General features: G+C 41.2%; 1 protein-coding gene across 1 annotated transcript; it reads right to left on the bottom strand.

The window, feature by feature from the left end:
- Positions 1–2,596: 2,596 nt before the first annotated feature.
- On the bottom strand, positions 2,597–6,823 carry IL36B (interleukin 36 beta). The gene is made up of 4 exons (XM_050754035.1): positions 6,760–6,823; positions 6,111–6,218; positions 4,006–4,145; positions 2,597–3,162 (listed from the first exon to the last, which is right to left on the bottom strand). The coding sequence occupies exons 1-4, from the start codon at positions 6,770–6,772 to the stop codon at positions 2,950–2,952; spliced, it is 474 nt and encodes a 157-aa protein (XP_050609992.1). The 5' UTR covers positions 6,773–6,823; the 3' UTR covers positions 2,597–2,949.
- Positions 6,824–21,050: the final 14,227 nt, after the last annotated feature.

Here is a 21,050-nt window from a genome sequence, read left to right as displayed (position 1 = left end):
GGTGAATTTCCCCAGGCTCCTTCTCTTGTGCCCCTGTGCTGTTGTGCTTATGCATAAATACATATGGGGAAAGGCTTGGACAAAGTGCAAACCCTCAGACTATGCACCAAGCCCTCCAAGAGGGAGGCACAGGATACTGGCTAGAAGCTCCTGGGGATACTCTCAGTTATGTTTCATTTCTGCAGCCATCTCCTCCCGAGTGGATGCCCTTGTATCATCGCATTCCCCTGGGGCCATATTAGCTTATGGGGAAAAGGAGGAAGAATTGAGACAGGGAAGTTTCTAAGCAGCCTTTCTATGTTTTTCCTCTCCATTTTCTTTGAGAAGCTTTCCAGTTCCTTGGACCCTTCTTGAAGTTGAGGGCTGCCCCGGCCGTGATAATGCAGATTCTCCCTGACGCACTTTGGTATTAATGGGAAGATGCTAATACATTAAATGAAAATTAATTTGCTTCAACAATATATTCTGAGAAACTGCTAAGAGGGAGGGAAGATTTGGTATATAAAGGGAGTTCATAAATGAAAGAGACAAATTTCTGCCTCTATGTACCTAGAATTTGGTTGAGGAGAAGAGAGCAAATGGGCCAAGACAAGGAGAAGAAGCTATAGCACAAAGCCTGAGAAAATAAATGTCCCATGAGAAGGCAAAAATGCTACAGACCTCGCAGAAGATAAGATGTTGCCTTTGGTTGGGGAGATGAGGAGAGTCCCCTAAACAGCTGGAAGGGATTTAGGATGTTAGTAAGACATAGGTAGCAATGGAACTGTTTGAGATGTGTGCAAAGGCATGAGCAGGGACATAGAGGGAAGAAATTCAACGTGTTGGAGGAGTAGAGAAGAGAAGTTGGTTTTGATAGAATCTGTCTTAGCCTGGGTTTATACCAGAAAGCAGAGCCTGAGACAAGCGTTTGCATGCAAGAGGATGACAAGTGACCCTAGGAAACATGAGAAGGGGCTGGGGAAATTGAAGCAGGGAAATGAGGGAAGTCAATTCAGGATGTGTTCTTGAACTTAGCCCTGCCATGGGTGATTACGTCTCAATGCTGCTGGGAACCTCTGAGGAACCATGAAGAATGAATGCCTCTCAGAACTGTCCACCTGTGGAACGGATAAGAGAAGTTGCTCCTCACCCACTCCCATTCCCCATTGGTCAAGGGTTCCCATGCAGCAGCTCCCTCTCACATCCAGGTTTATGCATGTGTGAATTCCAACTAGGTTCCAGCAAGTGTCCTTCCCTACGTTATCTTGGGAGGCCTGAAGCTGGAAGAGAGAAATGTTCAATGTTGCTGAGATAATACACTGCCAGGTTACACTGTTTCAAAGTTGGTTGCACGGTAATGACTGGAGTAAAATGTCTGCTAACAGCATGTAAGGTGGGGTTCAAGGAGTATCCCAAACAGAATGGGGGGGCACTGAAGAAATGAGAGATAATGCCAGAAGCATAGGTTTGGGGACAAATTATGCCTGGCTGAGAAATTTGAATTTATCAGTCGGTGCCCGTTGCAAGACCCAATATGCCTGCTTGTCATGTGCAAAGAAGGACAAGGTCTCATGAGAGAAGACAGCCTGTTATGCTCATGTTCATGCTCAGGATATTATGGTATATTTATTGCAGTCTACATGTACTTCGTTAGTGAATTTGCAGATTATATTACAAACTTCAATTAAAATAACCCTCACAAAATGGACAACTGGCTTAAAAGTATCCCTATAAAAGAGCTGTAGATTGAATGTATACGAACAAAATTCCAGAAAACATGAATAATAACAAGAAAGTGTCATAGCTGATGCTTCTTCCAGCTACTTTATAAAGTAAAAACAAAAAAAAAATCCAGTTCTAGAAGTTGTCTGAAAGAAATTAAAACCAATATAAATGATTTTTTAAAATATGGATTGGTTTACATTCTCCATGGTTAGCAACTTATCTTAACCAAAGTACAGTTGACCCTTGAACAACATGGGGGTAGCAGTACAGTCAAAAATTCATGTGTAATTGTTGACTTCCTAAAAACTTAACTAATAACCTACTGTTGACCAGAAGCCTTGCCAATAATATAAACAATTAACATGTTTTGTATGTTTTATGTATTATATAACTTATTCTTACAACAAAGTAGGCTAGAGGAAAGAAAATGTTAATAAGAAACTCGTAAGGAAGAGAAAACATATTATTGTTATTCATTAAGTGGAAGTGAATCATCATAACAGCCTTTATCCTCATCATCTTCACATCGACTGAGGAGAAGAAACAGGAGGGGTTGTTTTTGCTGTCTCAGGGATGGAGAGGCAGAAGAGGTGGAGGAGTTAGAGTGAGAGGCGGAAGAAGCAGGGACATTTGGTGTAACTTTTATTGAAAAAAATCAGTGTTTCAGTGGACCTGTGCAGTTCAAAATCGTGTTGTTCAAGGGTTAAGTGTATACACTGTTAAATTATTAATGAATGACATTAAGAATTCATTACGATTATGAAGACATGCAAACTTTTAATTTCACATTCATCCCATTCTTTCACTTTATTTTTGGGGTAATATTAGAATGTTCATAATAAACACATAAAAAATTAATGCATCCTATTCTTTTATTGAAAAAGTTGTATGAACAAAAATGTCATGAATCCACATCTCTACATCATGGGTTGGCAAAAGGAATAGGAAAGGAGGGTTGCATGAAGCAGCATTTGGGCGGTTGATTGAACTGGGCATGGCAGCTGAGTGGATGGTGGGGTAAAAATCAAGAAAGAATGGAAAATGATTCTTAGGTTTCAATCTGGGATAGTGAAATTCAAGTGAGGGTGTTGGTACAGAAATGGATGTTTGGAGGAGGAGGTGGCTTTTGGATGGTAAGAATGAGGTAAGCTATGGATGGACTGAAGTGCTGGTGAACTCAGTCACATGATGGTCTGTTAAGATGACTCTGACAGCTTGATTCTCTATCCACAGCCTAGGCTGGATTTATTCCACAGAATCTAAGTAGAAGTTAGTGTTGTTAGTTATGCCCCTCTCCTGGGTGAGAAAGATGGGCTGTCCTGATGTGGAGGAGGTGGCTATGAACCAGCCAGGGTAAGAGACTGACTGAAAGACAGAACTGGAGCCTTCTTTATTGTGGAAAAAGAGAAAGGGCTTCTGTGCTTTCTTCTCCATGTACAGGTCCATGATGTTTTTCTCCTGGGGGTGGAAAAGAGGCTTGTTAGAGAGGAGGGTGGGAGGAGGAAGCTAAAGTAACTCAGCCCTGAGTGTATAACAGGAGAGGGACTGCTGCCCCCAAAGGAAGGGACAGAGGCTAGGGACAAAGGCAGATGAAGCAGGGCATTAGACTGTTAAAACAGGGCACTGGCTGGGTTCCCACAGCCTGGCTCCACTCCAGGATCCTCTGACACAAGGTACTCTGACTCTTTGAAGCATCATTGTCTTCCCTGGAACAGAGGGAGGCTTAAATCTCTCTCTTGGTGCTTTTGGTATGCATTTGTCTGCCGGTTCCTGCCAGTCTTGCTGCATCCTCAACCTCCAAGTGGGCTTACACATTACAACTTCCATCAATAGCAGAAGGATTAGCTTCATAACTACAATATTGCCTTGGTAAGATTTATGTGTTTATGATACACAGATCATAAACATGTAATCTTCAAAATTCACATTCACAATCTCTTTTTGTCTCCTCTGCTGTGCAGTGGCCTTTGCTGTAGTGAGAGCATCCCATCATCTTAGAGGATTTCCAGAAGGCAGTTAAGCAGGACTGAGAATGGAGAAACTACCGTTCTTTGGCTTTTCTGAAACATTCCTGTGAGTGTACTTGCTATCTTTCAGAGGATCTATGCTCTGACATTAAAAGAAGTGTTATATCCATTCCAAAGGCAGCATTTGTAGATTCGGGGATCAGCCAGGTCAGAATTATTTCCTTACATTGAGTAACCCAGGATTGCAAGAATATGATTTTTATTCAGTAGCATATTAAATGAAATAAAAAGTCCATTTGACAGTACTTCTCTCATTAGCTGCACAATCACTCACCTTAAGCTGCAAAGTAGGTTTGCCCTGAATTTCTTCACAGAAGAGACAGAGATCTTTTCCCCTGATTCCCAGGTAAACCAGATTACCCTTTTTCTTATCACTGAATTCTGTGTCTCTGCAGGTTATTAAATGAAGAGTGACTGGAAACACAAAGGAAAATGGAGAAGATGTTTCAATCTTTCTGGTCTGACACTCAGTTACTCCTCCCAGGCAGGGAATAGTGACAGGCTCCTCCCATCAGCCATGTGGCAGAGACCCTCCATCACCCCCTCAAACCTATTTTGTTTTTCCTCCTTAATAACAGAACCCCAGTTGTCACCAGGACACATCGCTTCCCAAAAAGAAAAGTAAAATTTCCTACCACCCTTGCAGCAAAATGTGGTCATACGCTTAAGATGTGGCCTGTGAGATAAAAGTGGGGAGCTTCTATCTCATGGGCCACAACATGAGATGGGATGGAGGCTACCCAAATAAAGTGAGAGGGGGATAGTGAGAATGTGATGGCAGTGGTCCCGGCAAGAGATGAAGTTATCTTAGAAATCAGGCATATTTTGCACGTAGACCTACCAATCTTTGCTAATAGATTGGATGGAGAGTGAGGGAAAGGAGGAATCAAGGATGTCTCCTGTATTTCTGGCTTGAGGAAATGGAGTGAACAGAAATGCCACTAACAGAGACCATTAGCGGTTTTGAGAAGACAGATCCATTGTTCTACTTGGGATACATGAAGTTAGAGGTATCTGAGAGGACCTCAAGAGGACGTGAGTAAACCATTGAGAGAGGAGTTCTGTGTTGCAAATGTCAACGGCAGAGTGAATGAGCGTAGCGGTGATTCATCATTCCAAAGGATCAGCTCGTTGCCCATTCACAGGGCCTGTAAGTGATGACTGGCTGAGCCCTGGGGAGCATCATCATTTGGAGATTTCAGAGACAAAGGAGAGTCATAAAGGAAAATGCAAAAGAGGAGCCAGCAAACCTCAGGAGAAGTAATGTTCTTATAGAAGGAGAAGATGGGCCAGGCGCGGTGGCTCACGCCTGTAATCCCAGCACTTTGGGAGACCGAGGTGGGCGGATCATGAGGTCAGGAGTTTGAGACCAGCCTGACCAATATGGTGAAATCCCATCTCTATTAAGAATACAAAAATTAGCCAGGCACAGTGGTGGGCACCTGTAATCCCAGCTACTCCGGAGGCTGAGGCAGGAGAATTGCTTGAAACCTGGGAGGTGGAGGTTGCAGTGAGCTGAGATCACGCCATTGCACTCCAGCCTGGGTGACAGAGCGAGACTCCATTTAAAAAATAAAAAGGGAGAAGATGTAGAGTATTCAAGAAGGAAATGGTCCATTACACTAGTGAGCTGAGGGCCAAATAGCATGGGGACCAAGAAGTATCCTTTGGGTTTGAGTATTTGCAGGTCATGGGTGAAATAGGAGGTTGCGGGGAGTAGTCAGAGTAATCCAGATGTTAGAATGCAAACTATGCAGCCAGCTCTTGTTTTGCTATAATTGGCATAAGAAAAAGTGTTGGTAGGAGGAAAATGTGGGAATCAAGAGAGGGTTACAGCATGTCTGACAATGATAGAAAGGGTCCAGTAAACAAAGGTGGAATTTGCAGGTAAGTGAGGAATTAAACGTTGAAGTTCTGGATACAGGGAAAGAAACTGAGATGGACTGACTTTTGATGGGAGGAAGGAATGTTTCCCCATTATTAGAAAAGAGGATGCCAACTTAGAAAGCTGTATAGGTTTGGTGGTGGAAAGATGATGGAGTTTGAATCTGAGGACATAGGTAGCAATGGTTGGAACCTGAAGGAGAGAAACTCCAAGGAGAAGGCTAGCTGTTGTTTGAATGGATAAGCCCTTCTAATCTGAAGATATTTTCTTTTGGTAAGAGGAGCTATCAACCCTTAACACCCTCATTTCTAGATATGGGATTTCCTTTGTGGAAGGGAATCATAGTACCCTTTCTCACTTGACCTTCCCTGTGGCCACTGGGCTGGTGCCTAGATGTGGGCGAGGTCCAGGGCCAGGCTTGTGCAAGTTCAGCCTCATTCCTGGTGAAGCTGGCATCACCTCAAGAAGCAACAGTGGGTTTGATTGTCACTCACCAGGCTTAACACGTTTGCTAAGAGGAGCTGCTATTAAAGAATTTCCACTCAGGACCCATACCATCTGTCGAGAATCACGAATAGCATAGGATTTGGGTGCTGCCTGCCCTGCCAGATGACAAAAATGCACAAAATACATGTGAGGTTATCAACTTCAAGACTCCAGTTGCATCCTGGTATTAATGGCTTTTGAGTTTCTGGAGAGAGTCTCATTGCTCTGAGAAGTAGTGGCTATAACGATAAATGGAGGGGAAATAGGGCAGGGGCTAGTTTGTGAATCAAAGCATCTGAAAGGATCTATGTGCAATCCCAGTCTCAAGATTCACCTTTTCCTAGGGCTATTAGTGACTTGTCTTTTTCTGAATGATAAAATGTCTAGGTGGTAACAAAACCTCGTAATATTTAAATTAGTTATCAGTATGTTGTTTTTAAAAATCCTCTTATCAAAATAAAACAAGCAATTCTAAATACAGATAATAATAAAAGAGCTAGATGCCCTGAGATTTTCAAAGGCTGTTTTATGAACTGAGTGTTTTAGCAAGAGCAAATACATTGACAGCTTAGCAAATGATAGGGGTCCTTCCATCCTGTTGTCTTTGGTGAGGTCAGGTGGAGATATTTCCAAGCTGATTTGCAACTCATCACTTACATTGTGGGTTCATGATGTCTTCAGAGCCTGTTGTGAAGAGAACCAGATAGATCAGATGGTGGTGAGGAGGTTGTTAACAGTTGGCCATGTGAGAGAAGGAGAGAAGAAAAATGTTATGCTTTTTTCTCCTCTCCTCCTAAAATTTTACTGTAAAAATTCTTTAGAGAGAGCTGCCCTGAGAGCCTCTGCCAGATGCATATTTGAGAATAAGGATGGGTACAGCATATTTCAAGGCCACAAAACCCTGAATGGAAGCTCCCCTCTGTGCTGTGGCTGGCAGAGTCCTGCTTCTCCAGGCTGTGAAGGTCTTGGCTGCTTTCCATTCATTGCATCTGGGATTGTTAGGACATTCCAACACATCACCACAGGCACCTTCTAGTGCCCTGAGTCTCTGGGTTGAGAGGAAGGAGGGAGGGAGTGTGTGTGTGTGTGTGTGTGTGTGTGTATGTGTGTGTATTTCCATTTTAGCCCTCCACACAGCAGGTTAATCACCACTTTTCCTCACTTGAAGCTGAACACTCCTAAGTAATTGGTAGCTAACCTGCCTCACTGAGCCCATCTTCCTCCATTCCTCATCCAAAGAGACATCTGTAAGGATCCTGCACATGGCCACTGGTGGGCTCCACAAAGGGCTTTGACTATTAGGGGTCATCTGCCTCTGGTTTTCTAGTTAGGGCACCAGAACAGTCCCCAAGAATATCACAGACTCTCCACAATGAGAACCAGTTGTTCACAACCCTCCTTCCCTCAGGATCTTTGATGTCTGATTCAATAGTTGTCCACACAGTGGGTAAGCAGATCACCAACCTGCACGCTTGCAAGCAGCCTTGGCTCCTTCAGTACTCTGTACCTTTGACAAGACTCCCAGAGGCACCTTAAGGCTAAGCACAGAGACGTGAAAGAAGTTCCGCATACCTGGGTTCTGAGCAGTAGAAGTTACCTTTAGCAAGAGATGCCCTTGTCCCTGGTTTCAAAGTCAAGGCTCTAGCTGCATGTAAGTGTTTGAAAAGCTGGTCCAGGACTTCCAGGCCCCTTAATGACCAAGGAAAGAACATTCTCTCTTGCTCCTGGATGTGTTCATTTTGGCAAGAAAGTTGATATGGCCCAAAGGTCTTGTGAGGCTCTGGATGAGTGACAGTGGAGCAACACAAGCGTGACTGGTCTGTGTTTCCGGATTAACAAGAGCAGAACCAACATCAGAACACAGCAATGAGGAAATTGGGATTAGGCCAGTTGCTGAGTCTTCCTTTACTGGTCTTCCTTGGGAAATTGGGATTAGGCCAGTTGCTGAGTCTGCCTTTACTGGTCTTCCTTGGAGGCAGAGGTGCATCTGCCTTGGAGGCAGAGGTGTGGCTCTCTTGACCTACTAAACTGCATGAAGCCATTGCTGTGTTTTCATCTGATGTCAGGCCAAGCACCGTACTCCTTGCAGGAGTTATACACACCCACTATGTCACGTTTATATTGTACAAATATTGAGAGCTTATTCTATTTCTGATAAAGTTGTAAGAGCTTTACCTGAGTAACCTTTTAATCTTCACACACAACTCTTCTTCTTTTTTGGAGATGGAGTCTCGCTCTCGCTCTGTCACCAGCCTGGAGTGCAGTGGTGCAATCTCGGCTCACTGCAACTTCTGCCTCTCAGGTTCAAGTGATTCTCCTGCCTCAGCATCCTGAGTAGCTGGGACTACAGGCACCCACCTCCACGCTGGGCTAATTTTTTGTATTTTATATTTTAGTAGAGAAGAGATTTCGCCATGTTGCCCAGGCTGGTCTCGAGCTCCTGAGCTCAGGCAATGCCCCTGCTTCAGCCTCCCAAAGTGCTAGGATTACAGGCGGGAGTCAATGTGCCCACACACAACTATTTAGGGACTATTAATTTTATTTCTCATGTAAGAAAACAGAGGCTTTGAGAGATGACAGAATGTGCCCAAAGTCATACAGTTACTAAGAAATCTAGCCAAGTTAGAAGCCAAGTCTCTCTATTCTTAACCATTATGTGACATGCCTCCCCTGGGTCATAGTCTCCTGCATGCTGCACTAGCTGGAACATAGTCTTGCATTCAGTTGTGGATACTGAAAAATCTGTAATGTGCCCAGGAGAGGAGAGGAGAGGACTTGGAGGTGTCATGGTTTCCTAACTGTGAATTAGGAATCAGACTCGGCTTCAATGTTGGCTAGGAAAGAAAATCATTACTCTTGAAACCAAATATTGTTGGTCAGTCCTAATCCCAATCACTCTTTGTGGTTCGGCTCTCTGAAATCCACCATTGACTCTCTCTTCTGGAGCATTGTAATAGTCTCCTTGCTTCTGTTCTTACCTCCCTAGAGTCACAGGAAATTTAAGAGGGCTTATTCAGACCACACACCATGGCACCTTTACTCTTTTCACTCTTGTGCAGAATCCTCTAATAGCTTTGCTTTACACCCCAAATAATAACCAAAGCACTCACCAAGCCCACATGATCTGGGTCCTCCTTATCTTTCTGCTGCCATCTATCCCTGCCCATCTGACTTCCCTGCTCCGGATGCACTGGGTTCTGCTGATTTTCTTGCCCTGCAAGCTTACCCTTGCCTGCAGGGAGCCTTTCCTGTTCCTCTGAAGGAATAGGCTTCCCCAGGTCAACAAGTGGTCCACTCTCTCGCTTCTTCCATGCATATGCAAAAAAACTTCTCAAAAGATATTCCCCAGTCAGCCTATCTCCAAGAGTCCCTCACCCATGTCCTAGCCCCTTATTTTGCTCAATTATTTTCTTCATAGAATGTATGTTTCCATGGTTTTGGAAAATGTATGTATGCATGCATGTATTCATTTATTTATTTATTGTCTCCACTACCAAAATGCCAGTTCTGTGGGGCCAGGGAACCTGTTTTGTCATGAGACCAGAGAACTATGTGCTCAATGGCTAGAATGGTGCTGACCTCTTACAGGAACTAACAAATATCTTTTGGTAAACAAATAAGTGTATGTAATATCTCATGAATAAGAGGAAGACAGGGAAGAGAGAAAGGGAGTGGGATGCTTTGTAGGAAAGGCATCCCTTGTAGTGAGAGGCGAGTTCTTGACCTCTTCATGGAGAAGGGCCAGGGGATGCTCTCTTATGCCATAACCAGGATGGAGCCTCCCAAGTGAATCACTCAAACAGGCAGTCGGACTGGGGGCTTTGCCACACCTAGAGACCCACAGGCTCACCTTGGCTCCTTGGCCAGGGCAGCGTGTGGTGAGGGAGTTCAGGGAGACCCTGATGTGATTTTACTGAAGTGTGGTGTACTCTAGAGATATGTGAAGACAAGGTTCTAACCTTCCCAGCACCAGCAGAACCTAAAGAAACTGTGGTCACATTCCTTGGAAGAACTTGTCAGAAACTCCCACCCCAACTCAGAACTTGTAGAGACTTAAAGTGTAGAAGACTTTTTTGCATGACTCCATGCAAAGAAGCCAGTGGTTGGCAGAAGGGTTGGAACCGTGAGATTTTCCCCAAGGGATTAATGTGTCAAGTGATGGGATGTCCAACCACGAAAAGAATTTGAACCTGGGAGCTATTCAGGTCCTGAGAGAGCTTCATGATGGAGACAGGCAGCGTGACACTGATGGTCAGTCACACTGTCCAAGAAACTACAACACACTATTTACTGCAACCAAAGGAAATCAGACTGTACCAGAAAGTGTGAGAACCCCTCCCTCTGCAAACCCAAAGCCGGTGCTGCCAGAACTCTGCCTTTCCTATCCTTTCCTATGCTTTTTCTTGGCCCCCAACATCTCAGCACTGGTAGGGGAACACGACCCATTCGCCTATGCCCACCATCTTGAGAAGCTCTTCTGAAAAAAATAAATAAATAACAAGAAAGTTGTGAAGTTTGATTGGTATGTTGCTAGAGGACCTGATATCCAGTGAGATAGAAAGCAAGTGAATACAGCAACATCGAAAGTAGAAATTAAAGAAGAAGAAAAGGAAAAAAGAGAGAAATATTTTGATGTTTATACCTAGATGACTTGATGGTAAATAAATGGGTTAGATAAGCAAATGAGTCAGAAACAGAAATAGACTAAGAATAGGGCAATCCCAAGAGTCATGGAATGGTGGCTTCACCCAGGGAGGGGGTGTGAAGATTCCCAGGATGAAGCTGTGTCTCTGGCATAGACAATGCCTTTCCTGACTGGATCAGAGGATTGGGATAAAAGAAGGGAAGTGGTTGCCTTAGGAGAGTGGGATTTGGTGGGGAAGAAATGGGCAGGGCTCTGTTGTTTGTAATTTCGCACTTTTCAATTCTTTTTTTGTTTTTCTTTTGCTATGTCGCCCAGGCTGGAATGCAGTGGTGTGATCTTGGCTCACAGAAACTGCCCCAGCCAGGTTCAAGCGATTCTCCTGCCTCAGCCTCCCAAGTAGCTGGGATTACAGGCATGTGCCACCACATCTGACTAATATTTTTTGTTTTTTTGTAGATACGAGTTTTGCCATTTTGGCCAGCCTGGTCTTGAACTCCTGACCTCAAGTGATCTGCCTGCCTCCGCCTCCCAAAGTGCTGGAATTCAGGTGTGAGCCACCGCACCATGCCTAATTCTATATTATTTTTAAAGCAATATGCATGTGTTGTTATAAAAAAGGTTAAAACTAATTAGTCACGTTCTGTGCCCTCATTTTATTTATCTGAAAACATCTTGCTTTTTTTTTCATGAAGTGGGTGCTGAGCCTCCTTTAAGGAGATAAATATAGGAAATTTAGGAGGGCTTATTCAGACACACACCATGGCATCTTTTCTCTTTTTGCTCAGAGAGAAAACCAAATATCTGATGAATGCAGCTGAGGGCACCCAACCCTTGATATGAAGCTCAGTTTTCATTTCCAGGTTGGAGATTCTGCCTTAGTCTCTGTCCTTCTTGGTGACAAAGTCAGTAATGAGCAGGAATTTCCTCTTCCTGCCCCCAGTAAGAACACATTTCTGTGGGTGCCGGAATAGCTCAATTCCTGGATAGGCCAAACTCAGGCTTTCAGAAGCCTGTGAGCCATAGAATGAATAAGCATTTGATCCTGCCCAGAGTGCCTTATCCTGATTCTTTAAGCTGAGAGTCCAGATACTCCTTTCCTGGTGTGAAGGAGGTGGATGATGTCGGAGGCCCAGCCTTGGTGATTCAGCCAGTCAGAAGGGACTACATCTGGGCCAGACAAAATCTAGGACGGCACTGCCCTGTGTAGCCTGCCTATCTTGCCTGCATTCCACCTGCAGGGAATTTGCGCTGCTCCGATTCTCCAGTCTGGGTAACGTAATAAAGTGCTAAGATCCAGAGAAAACTATGGAGTTAAGGGAAACTTGGCTCTGAATTTCCTTTGACTCTTAGGTGTGCTCAGAAGTGCTTAAGAACCAGGTGTCTGCTCCCTCTGTACCTCCCCATGATGAGCGTGAGCATCTGTGTGGATCAGTGACCACAGATGAAGGTACCTATAGCTCTCAACGTCCACGAGGCTGTGTGTCCACCTGTCCATGTCCTTCCCTGTCACAGGCCCCAGGGGTGTTCCCAGCATAAAGTCACTTTCCTGTTACTTGGAGTTCCCTGATACTCCTTTGTGGGTTCTCTGGAACAGAGTAGAGAGTACAACCTTGTGTGTTTTTTTTTAGAAGAGCCAGCTCATTTAGAAAATCCAATTGAGGCTGGGCATGGTGGCTCCCACCTGTAATCCCAGAACTTTGGGAGATCAAGGCAGGTGGATCACCTGAGGTTGGGAGTTCGAGACCAGCCTGACCAACATGGAGAAACCCTATCTCTACTAAAAATACAAAATTAGCCCAGCGTGGTGGCACATGCCTGTAGTCCCAGCTAGTAGGGAGGCTGAGGCAGGAGAATTGCTTGAGCCCAGGAGGCGGAGGTTGCGGTGAGCTGAGATCACGCCATTGCACTCCAGCCTGGGCAACAAGAGCAAAACTCTATCTCAAAAAAAAAAAAAAAAAAAAAAAAAAAAAAAAAAAAAAAAAAAAAAAATCCAATTGGTCTATACTACTTTCTGATTTTGTACAGTCTTTATATCATAATATGAATGATAGAGGAGTTTTCTATATCCTTATGATTGTCCTTTTATGTTTTCTGTCATTTTGTATACACGTAAGTACTTTTTAGGCAATTGACCTGAACCACCAGATTCTATGCCGTAGAGGTAAATTCTCTTCAAATTATGTACTACATTTTATGTGTTGATTTGAAATTAGGTCAGATTAATTAAAGAAATGGGTGGCTGATACTACTAAATTTGCATAGATAATTTATGTGTCTTTCTTTAGTTTAATTGATGCTTCACAATTAGGGCAGATCTGAATAACAGGAGTTTTTGATGAGCATTTGATGCTGACATTTGAAGTCTGGTAGTACTGCTCCTCCTTAGGTTACATGATAGCTTCAAATGTCCTTCCCTGGAATTTACAAAACCTTAAGTGGGACTGAGGTATTTCCAGAGAACAGATTGTACTGATAATTTGGGCCAGGAGGTAGTTTGGGATCTGGACTTTTCACTTTCCAGACAGGGATCATGCTTTTCTTCTTGCTACAAGTTGTTGAAAGAGAGGCCTTCTGAGAACAGGACCCCTGGACCAGATCCTCACTCCCAGTTCCAGAGTGCTCCTCATTGCTGACTGGGCTCAGATATCTGCCCAGTGCCTACTATGGTCATTCTGGACCAGACTTCATCCTGTACCACTTCTATTTCTGTGAAGATAGATGAGCCTTTATACTAGGAAGTCTGAAACGGTTCTAGGTTTTCCCATTTGCTTTCAGCAAATCTCTCCTTCGTGCTTCCTCTTTAGAAGGTCCAGTTCCGAAAAGTAAGTCGTTTTCTGGTAGGAGATCTCAAGCACAGCTGTGATTGCTGGTTGCTCCACTGTGGTAGTTTGTGCAGAGTGAGATGATGTGTGGTTCTGGGTGACATCCCCAAGTCTCAGTCCAATTTGGCCACTCACTGAGGAGGTTGGTTAATGTAGGGGCAGATACAGAATAGTAATGACTTCAAGCCTGAGGCTCAGATGGGAGCCTGTGGGGTTAGTTATTTTTGGAAGGTATAATCCCACAGAGCTGAGAGAAGATGTAAACTTCATGGTTCCAAGAACTAGTGGTAGGACAGTGAGACAAAGAGACAGAGATGAGGACAAAAGATTGAGCTGCAGAGCCAATTATTAATTCAGAGACATCCTGGAGAGAGGCTGTCCTCTCATTGCCTTATCTCCATCAGGCACCCGCTTGTTGCAGGTGATGGATTCTACAATGAGAGTGACTCAGTGGGAGACTGTCAGTCGCAGACTGGATTAACCATGTTTTCCCATGTCCCCTTCTCACCAGAGTGAAGGCAAGTCGTCATGGGTTCTGTCCTTTACTTTTAAGGGATGAGAAGGAAGGAAAAGTAGGGTGGCCTTGGATTTCTGCATCCAACCTCCTCTCTCTAGATTGAGATATCAGCATAGTCCAGGTTGGTCCCTGGATATGAGACTCACTCTGGTCATCTTGAGAGTCCAAGGATGTAGTCGGTGTCTGCTGTGAGGGATGAGACAGGCACAGAGCATTTGAACCTGCTCTTGCTTGACCCCTCACTAAGACGATTATAAGATAAAAAGATCCCCAGTGTGTCCCAGTCACAAAACCCAGGGAACACCCAAAGAGGGAAAAACCAAATACTCCAGGAAGCGGCCACTATTCCACCCCTGCAACCACCCTCACCATGGCACAGTTCCCCGGCTTAGAGTACTGATGAACTTTGTGTTTAGTTAAGTCAACAAGAACTGATAAAATAGAATTTACAATATTACAATCTTAGGCTCACACAGATTTCTGATCTGAAGAGGCCTAGAAACAAATATACTAGCCATTATGTATCAAATTAATAGAGAGTATATAACTTACAAACTAGAAGGGAAGATGAACAAAGGAAAAACAAACAAAACCACCTTACTCAATCCAATTGAAGGCATAAAGGAAGGAGAAGCAGGAACAGAAAAAGAGGTATCAGGAAATAAAGGAAAGAAAAAATGAAAGCATGGTAGGAATAAATCCACATGTTTCAGAAACCACAGTCTATTTAAATGAATTTAATTCTCCATTAAGACACCTTCTTAAAACAGAAAGGCATGAGTTTCTTTTTGTGTCACTGAGTTGGCTTGTATTGGATCAGGACTTTTACAAAAACACCTATAAGACCTGGATCAGACAGGGAAGCGGTGGGAAACTGCTGACATTGGTGAATAAGCACAAGACAAGGCATGCAGGCAGACGCTGGAGGGCGTAGTCACTTGGGGAAAATCATCTGCGTGGGTCAATTTCCCATTTTTGAAAGTTTCACAAGGTGGGCAGGCTGAAGTTGCACAATATAGAAAATCCAATAGTTTTTCTTGAAGAATAAGGGAACAGACGTGACTCTGCATCAACAATAAAGATCATCAATAAAGACCAATGCTGAAATTGACCAGACAAGAATTGTAAAGCAGAGCTATATTAATGGAATAAAGGAGAAATGCCACCTAAATCTTTTAATAGATAAAGTATTAGGCCAAAGGTAACATCTACTTAGGATATAAACTTCCAGCAAACTAGGAATAGAAGAAAACTTCAACATGTTAAAAGAGCGTCCAAAAAAAAAAAAAAAAAAAAAAGTCTACAGCTCATACTTAATGGTGAAAGAATTGATTTTTTCTCTAAGATTCATAACAAGTCAAAAATGTTTGCTTTCTCTACTTTTGTTCAACATTGTACTGGAAGTCCTAGTCATTTCGAGAAGTCTGCTAAAAATACACAAGAAATAAAAATCAGAAAATAAGTAAAACTGTCCTCAAATAATATGATTGTTTATATAGAAAATCCAAAGAAATCCACGTAACAACTACTAGAACTAATAAGTGCAAGGCTGGAGGATATACTGTTTTTTATAGAAAAGTTAATTGTATTTTTATATACTGGTAGCAGGCTGTTACAAAATGAAAGAAAAAATCAAATCCATTTACATAGCATCAAAATCTTAAAATACTTAGGAATAAATTTAACGAAGTATATAAAAGACCTGTGCACCAAAAACTACAAAATGTTGCTGAGATTAAAGAATATCTAAATAATTGAAGTTATATATCATGTTTATGAATTAAAAGACTCAATAGTTTTAAGATGTCAGTTCTCCCCAAATTGGTCTATAGATTACATGAAATCTCTACCATAATAACACTAGGCTTTTTTTTTTTTTTGGTTAAAATTGCCAAGCTGGCCAGACATAGTGGCTCACACCTGTAATTCTAGCACTTTGGGAGGCCAAGGCAGGAGGATGGCTTGAGCTCAGGAGTTTGAGACCAGCCTGGGTGGCTTGGCTACATCCTGTCTCTAAGAAAACACAAAGATTAGCGGGGCATGATGGCTTGCGCCTGCGGTCCCAGCTACTTGGGAGGCTGAAGCAGAAGGATGACTTGAGTCTGCAAAGGTTGACGCTGCAGTGAGCCAAGATTGAGCCACTGCACTCCAGCCTGGGTGACAGAGCAAGACTCTGTCTCAAAAAAAAAAAAAAAAAAAAAAAAAAAAAAAGAAGAAGAAAGAAGAAAATACCAAACAAGCTTGGAAAAAGATGATCCGAGAAATCACTAACTGTACCACAAAATGACAAAAATCAAGACAATGTCTTACTAGCAGCATAAGGAGTGATAAATAAAATAATCAAATTGAATAGAAAACCTAGATGCCAAAGTGATCCAGTGGGAGAAAGAGATACCTTTGAAACAAACTGTGCCAGAACAATTAGATATCCATGAAAAAAATGAATCTGAAACACTGCCTCACACATAATACTGAAAATTTAATCGAGGTGAATTATAGACCTAAACATGAAAGCTAGAACCTTAGTGCTTTTAGAGAAAAAAGGCTAATATTTCTTAAACTTGAGGGTGAGCAAAGGTTTCTTAGGCAGATCTTAGAAAGAAATAACCATGAAAGAAAATAAAGGTTAAACTAAACATTGTTCAGATAAAAACTTACTTACTAGGCTCATCAAATGACACTGTTAAGGAAACAAGTAGCAAGTCACAGACATATATCCGATAAACAACTGATATTCAACATATATAATGAACTGGTATAACTGACAAATAAAAAGTTAAACAATCTAATTATTTTAGAGACAGGGTCTCACCTACGTTGCCTAGGCTGGAGTGCAGTGGTTATTCACAGGTGCAATCATAGTGCAAGGCAGCCTTGAACTCCTAGGCTCAAGAGATCCTCCTGCCTCAGCCTCTCAAGTTAACAATCTAATTTTTAAAATGGGTTGACTTCCTGGGATGGTGGTGAAGAGGTCTCAGTACCTGGAAAGGGGGTGACTTTGCCCTCAAGGATGCTGGGAGGCTTTTTCCAGGGAGCTGACAGCAGTGACAAAGGACCTCTGATGTGGAACATTAGGGGAAAGAGAGCAGGACTTCACCTCATAAGGACAACCACCAGGAGGTGCCTCTGACACCAGCCACGTGTTTCAGCGGCTGAAGTGTTTTGAGTGCTGTATCTGAGGCACCTGTTCATTCACCTGGCACCCTGTGTTGTTGTATCCAGAATGGAACCTCTATTAGGGCAGGAGTCTTCTTGCCTTTCCAGGGCTTCTCACTATTCAGTGACACATAATAGGTCATTCCTAGAATGCCTAAGCTAGCTACATCCCTTAATCCTGCACTCCAGGGTTTGAAAAAAAATCAACTTTATTGAGGAATAATTAGCATACAATAAATGGCACATATTTAAAGTATACAATTTGATAAGTTTTGACATATGTCGATGCTTGTGAAACCATCACCACAATTAAAATCATGAACATATTCACCATCCCCCAAAGAGTCTTCATGTCTCCTGGAATCTGTCCTTCCCTCCCATCCCCCGTCTTACTCACCAGGAATCTACAGATCTGCTTTCTGTCACTATAGGTTTGTTTTCCTTTGTTTCATAATTTTATATAAATGGAATCCCCCAGTATGTAATTGATTTTGTATGGCTTCTTTCACTCAGCATGCTTTCCTTGAGATCCATTCAAGTTGTTCCAACAGTCATTCCTTTTAATTGTTGTCCATTCAGTTTTTAGTAGAAACTTGATTTCTTCCACTTTTTGGCTATTACAAATAGAGCTACTGTGAATATTGATGTACAAGTCTCAGTATGGACATATGCTTTCTTTTCTCTTAAATTAATACCTAGAAGTGGAATGCTGGATCATAGGGTTGGTATACGTCAACTTTAACAGAAACTATCTTTTATTTTTTTCATTTTACATTTTCATCACTATTATATGAGAGTTCTGGTTCTCTAATATTCTCACCAAGACTTGGTATAGCTAGTCTTTTAAATTTTAGCAATACTAATAGGTAAGCAATACTAATAGCTCATTGCTATTTTATCTGCAGTTTCCCAATGACTAATTATATTGAACATCTTTTTGTAGGCTTTTTTTTTGGTCATCTGTATATATTATTTGACACAAATATCTGTTCTAAGTTTTTGCCCATTTTAAAAATTGTCTTTTTTGTTTTCTTTTTTTGTTGTTGTTTGAAAATTTCTTTTTTTTATTATTATTATGCTTTAAGTTCTAGGGTACATGTGCACAACGTGCAGGTTTGTTACATATGTATACTTGTGCCATGTTGGTGTGCTGCACCCATTAATTCGTCATTTACATTAGGTATATCTACTAATGCTATCCCTCCCCACTACCCCCTCACCACAATAGGACCCAGTGTGTGATGTTGCCCTTCCTGTGTCCTAGTGATCTCATTGTTCAATTCCCACCTATGAGTGAGAACATGCAGTATTTGGTTTTCTATTCTTGGGATAGTTTGCTGAGAATGATGGTTTCCAGCTGCACACATGTCCCTATAAAGGACACGAACTCATCCTTTTTTACGGCTGCATTGTATTCCATGGTGTATATGTGCCACATTTTCTTAATCCAGTCTGTCACTGATGGACATTTGGGTTGATTCCAAGTCTTTGTTACTGTGAATAGTGCCGCAATAAACATACGTGTTCATGTGTCTTTATAGCAGCATGACTTATAATCCTTTGGGTATATACCCAGTAATGGGATGGCTGGGTCAAATGGTATTTCTACTTCTAGATCCTTGAGGAATCGCCACACTGTTTTCCACAATAGTTGAACTAGTTTACAGTCCCACCAACAGTGTAAAAGTGTTCCTATTTCTCCACATCCTCTCCAGCACCTGTTGTTTCCTGACTTTTTAATGATTGCCATTCTAACTGGTGTGAGATGGTATCTCATTGTGGTTTTAATTTGCATTTCTCTGATGGCCAGTGATGATGAGCATTTTTTCATGTATCTGTTAGCTGTATGAATGTCTTCTTTTGAGAAGTGTCTGTTCATATCCATTGCCCACTTTTTGATGGGGTTGTTTGTTTTTTTTCTTGTAAATTTGATTGAGTTCTTTGTAGGTTCTGGATATTAGCCCTTTGTCTGATGAGTAGATTGCAAAAATTTTCTCCTATTCTATGGGTTGCCTGTTCACTCTGATGGTAGTTTCTTTTGCTGTGCAGAAGCTCTTTAGTTTAATTAGATTCCATCTGTCAATTTTGGCTTTTGTTGCCATTACTTTTGGTGTTTTAGACATGAAGTCCTTGCTTTTTTGTTTTCTTGTTATTAAGTTTTGAGAGTTCTTTATGCACTGTGGATACAAGTCCTTTCTCAGATATATGCATTACAAGTATTTTTCCCAGTCAGTGATTTCTCTTTTCATTCTCTGAATAAAATTTTTCAAAAAGAAATTTTTATTTTTAATAAAGTCAAATTTAGCAATTTAAAAAAATCATACGTACCATAATTTTTCACTGTATCTAAGAAATCTTTGCTTAATAGAATGAAAAAGGTTTTCTTCTATGTTTAATTATGAAGCATTGTAGGTTAGGTTTTCCATTTTGATTTATGATGAGTTTTGCATTATTTTTCCATATGCTGCAAGAAATGGATCATAATTCACCTTTTTGTTGTCATTATATGAATATCTCCAACTTGCTTTTTATTGGTGTTAACATGGTATATCATTTTCCATCATGCTCCTTTTAGCATAATTGTGTCTTTATCTTTAAAGTGCACTTCCTGTTGGTAGCGTCTAGTAAGGTTTTGCTTTTTAATTCAATCTGACAATCTTTTAATTGGAGTGTTTATGCTATTTATATTTAATATTGCTATTGCTGTGGTTAGGTTTAAGTCTATCATATTGTTATTTGTTTTCCATATTTGTCATCTGTTCTTTGTTCCCCTTTTCCTTTTTTCTTGAGTCCTTTTGGATTACTTGAATATTTTCTGATTCAATTTTATCTCCTCTGTTAACTTACTAGTGATTACTAATTATTTTGTTGTTTGAGTAGTTGATTAGAATTATAGTATCTATCTTCAATTTGTCACAGTCTCCCATAGTAAAATAATATATTTTCATTTCTCCCCTCCTAAACTGTATCCTATTTTTGTCATTCATTTTACTTATACATATGTTATAATCCTAATTACACAGTGTTATTGTTTTTTAAACAATTATCTTTTAAAGGGATTTAAATATTAAGTTAAAAATCTCACATATGTGTAAATATAGTTATCATTTCTGGAGCTTACTTTCTGTATTAAAATTCTTATTTCCATACAGTATTATTTTCTTTCTGTGTGTGTCTGAAAAGACATTTATTTCATCTTAATTTTTAAAGATATTTTTGCTGGTTATAACTGCAAAAGCACAATTGACCACATTTTTTTCGGTAGTTCAAATATGTTGTTCTACTGCTTTCTTGCTTGTATTGTTTCTGACAAAAAATCTGTTGTCATCTTTATTTTTATTTATTTGTATGCATTGTGTCCTTTTACTTCCAGGTGCTCTTAAGATTTTCTCAGTATCACTGGTTTTGAGGAATTTGATTATGATTTTGCTGCTGTATTTTTTCTTCTCATTTCATGTGCATGGGGTCATTGATCTTCTGGAGCCTGTGTTTATGGTTTTCATCAAATTTAGAAAATATTTGGCTAAGATTTGAAAAAAATATTTTTGTTCCCGCCATCCTCTTTTCCTTTAAGAATTCCATGTATTAGGCTACTTGAAGTTGTCCCATATATCACTGATTTTCTGTTTTTATATGTGTCATATGTCCTTTTATTTTTATTTTTCACTTCGTAATTTATTTTGGACAGTTTCTATTTCTATGTCCTCAAATTCACTAATAATTTCTTCCGTATGATAATTTCAGATAGTGTATATTTCATTCCAGTCATTGTAGTTTTTCCATCTTGGAGTTTGACTTGAGTCTGTTT

This window comes from Macaca thibetana, chromosome 13, assembly GCF_024542745.1.
Source record: "Macaca thibetana thibetana isolate TM-01 chromosome 13, ASM2454274v1, whole genome shotgun sequence".
NCBI lineage: Eukaryota > Metazoa > Chordata > Mammalia > Primates > Cercopithecidae > Macaca > Macaca thibetana.
This window is presented reverse-complemented; position numbering and strand designations above follow the sequence as displayed.

Coding starts and splice junctions, on each gene's coding strand:
- IL36B (XM_050754035.1), bottom strand. Junction 4,146..6,110: donor TAGCAAACGTGTTAAGCCTG/GTGAGTGACAAT, acceptor TTGTGTTTCCAG/TCACTCTTCATTTAATAACC. Junction 3,163..4,005: donor AACCTACTTTGCAGCTTAAG/GTGAGTGATTGT, acceptor TTCCACCCCCAG/GAGAAAAACATCATGGACCT.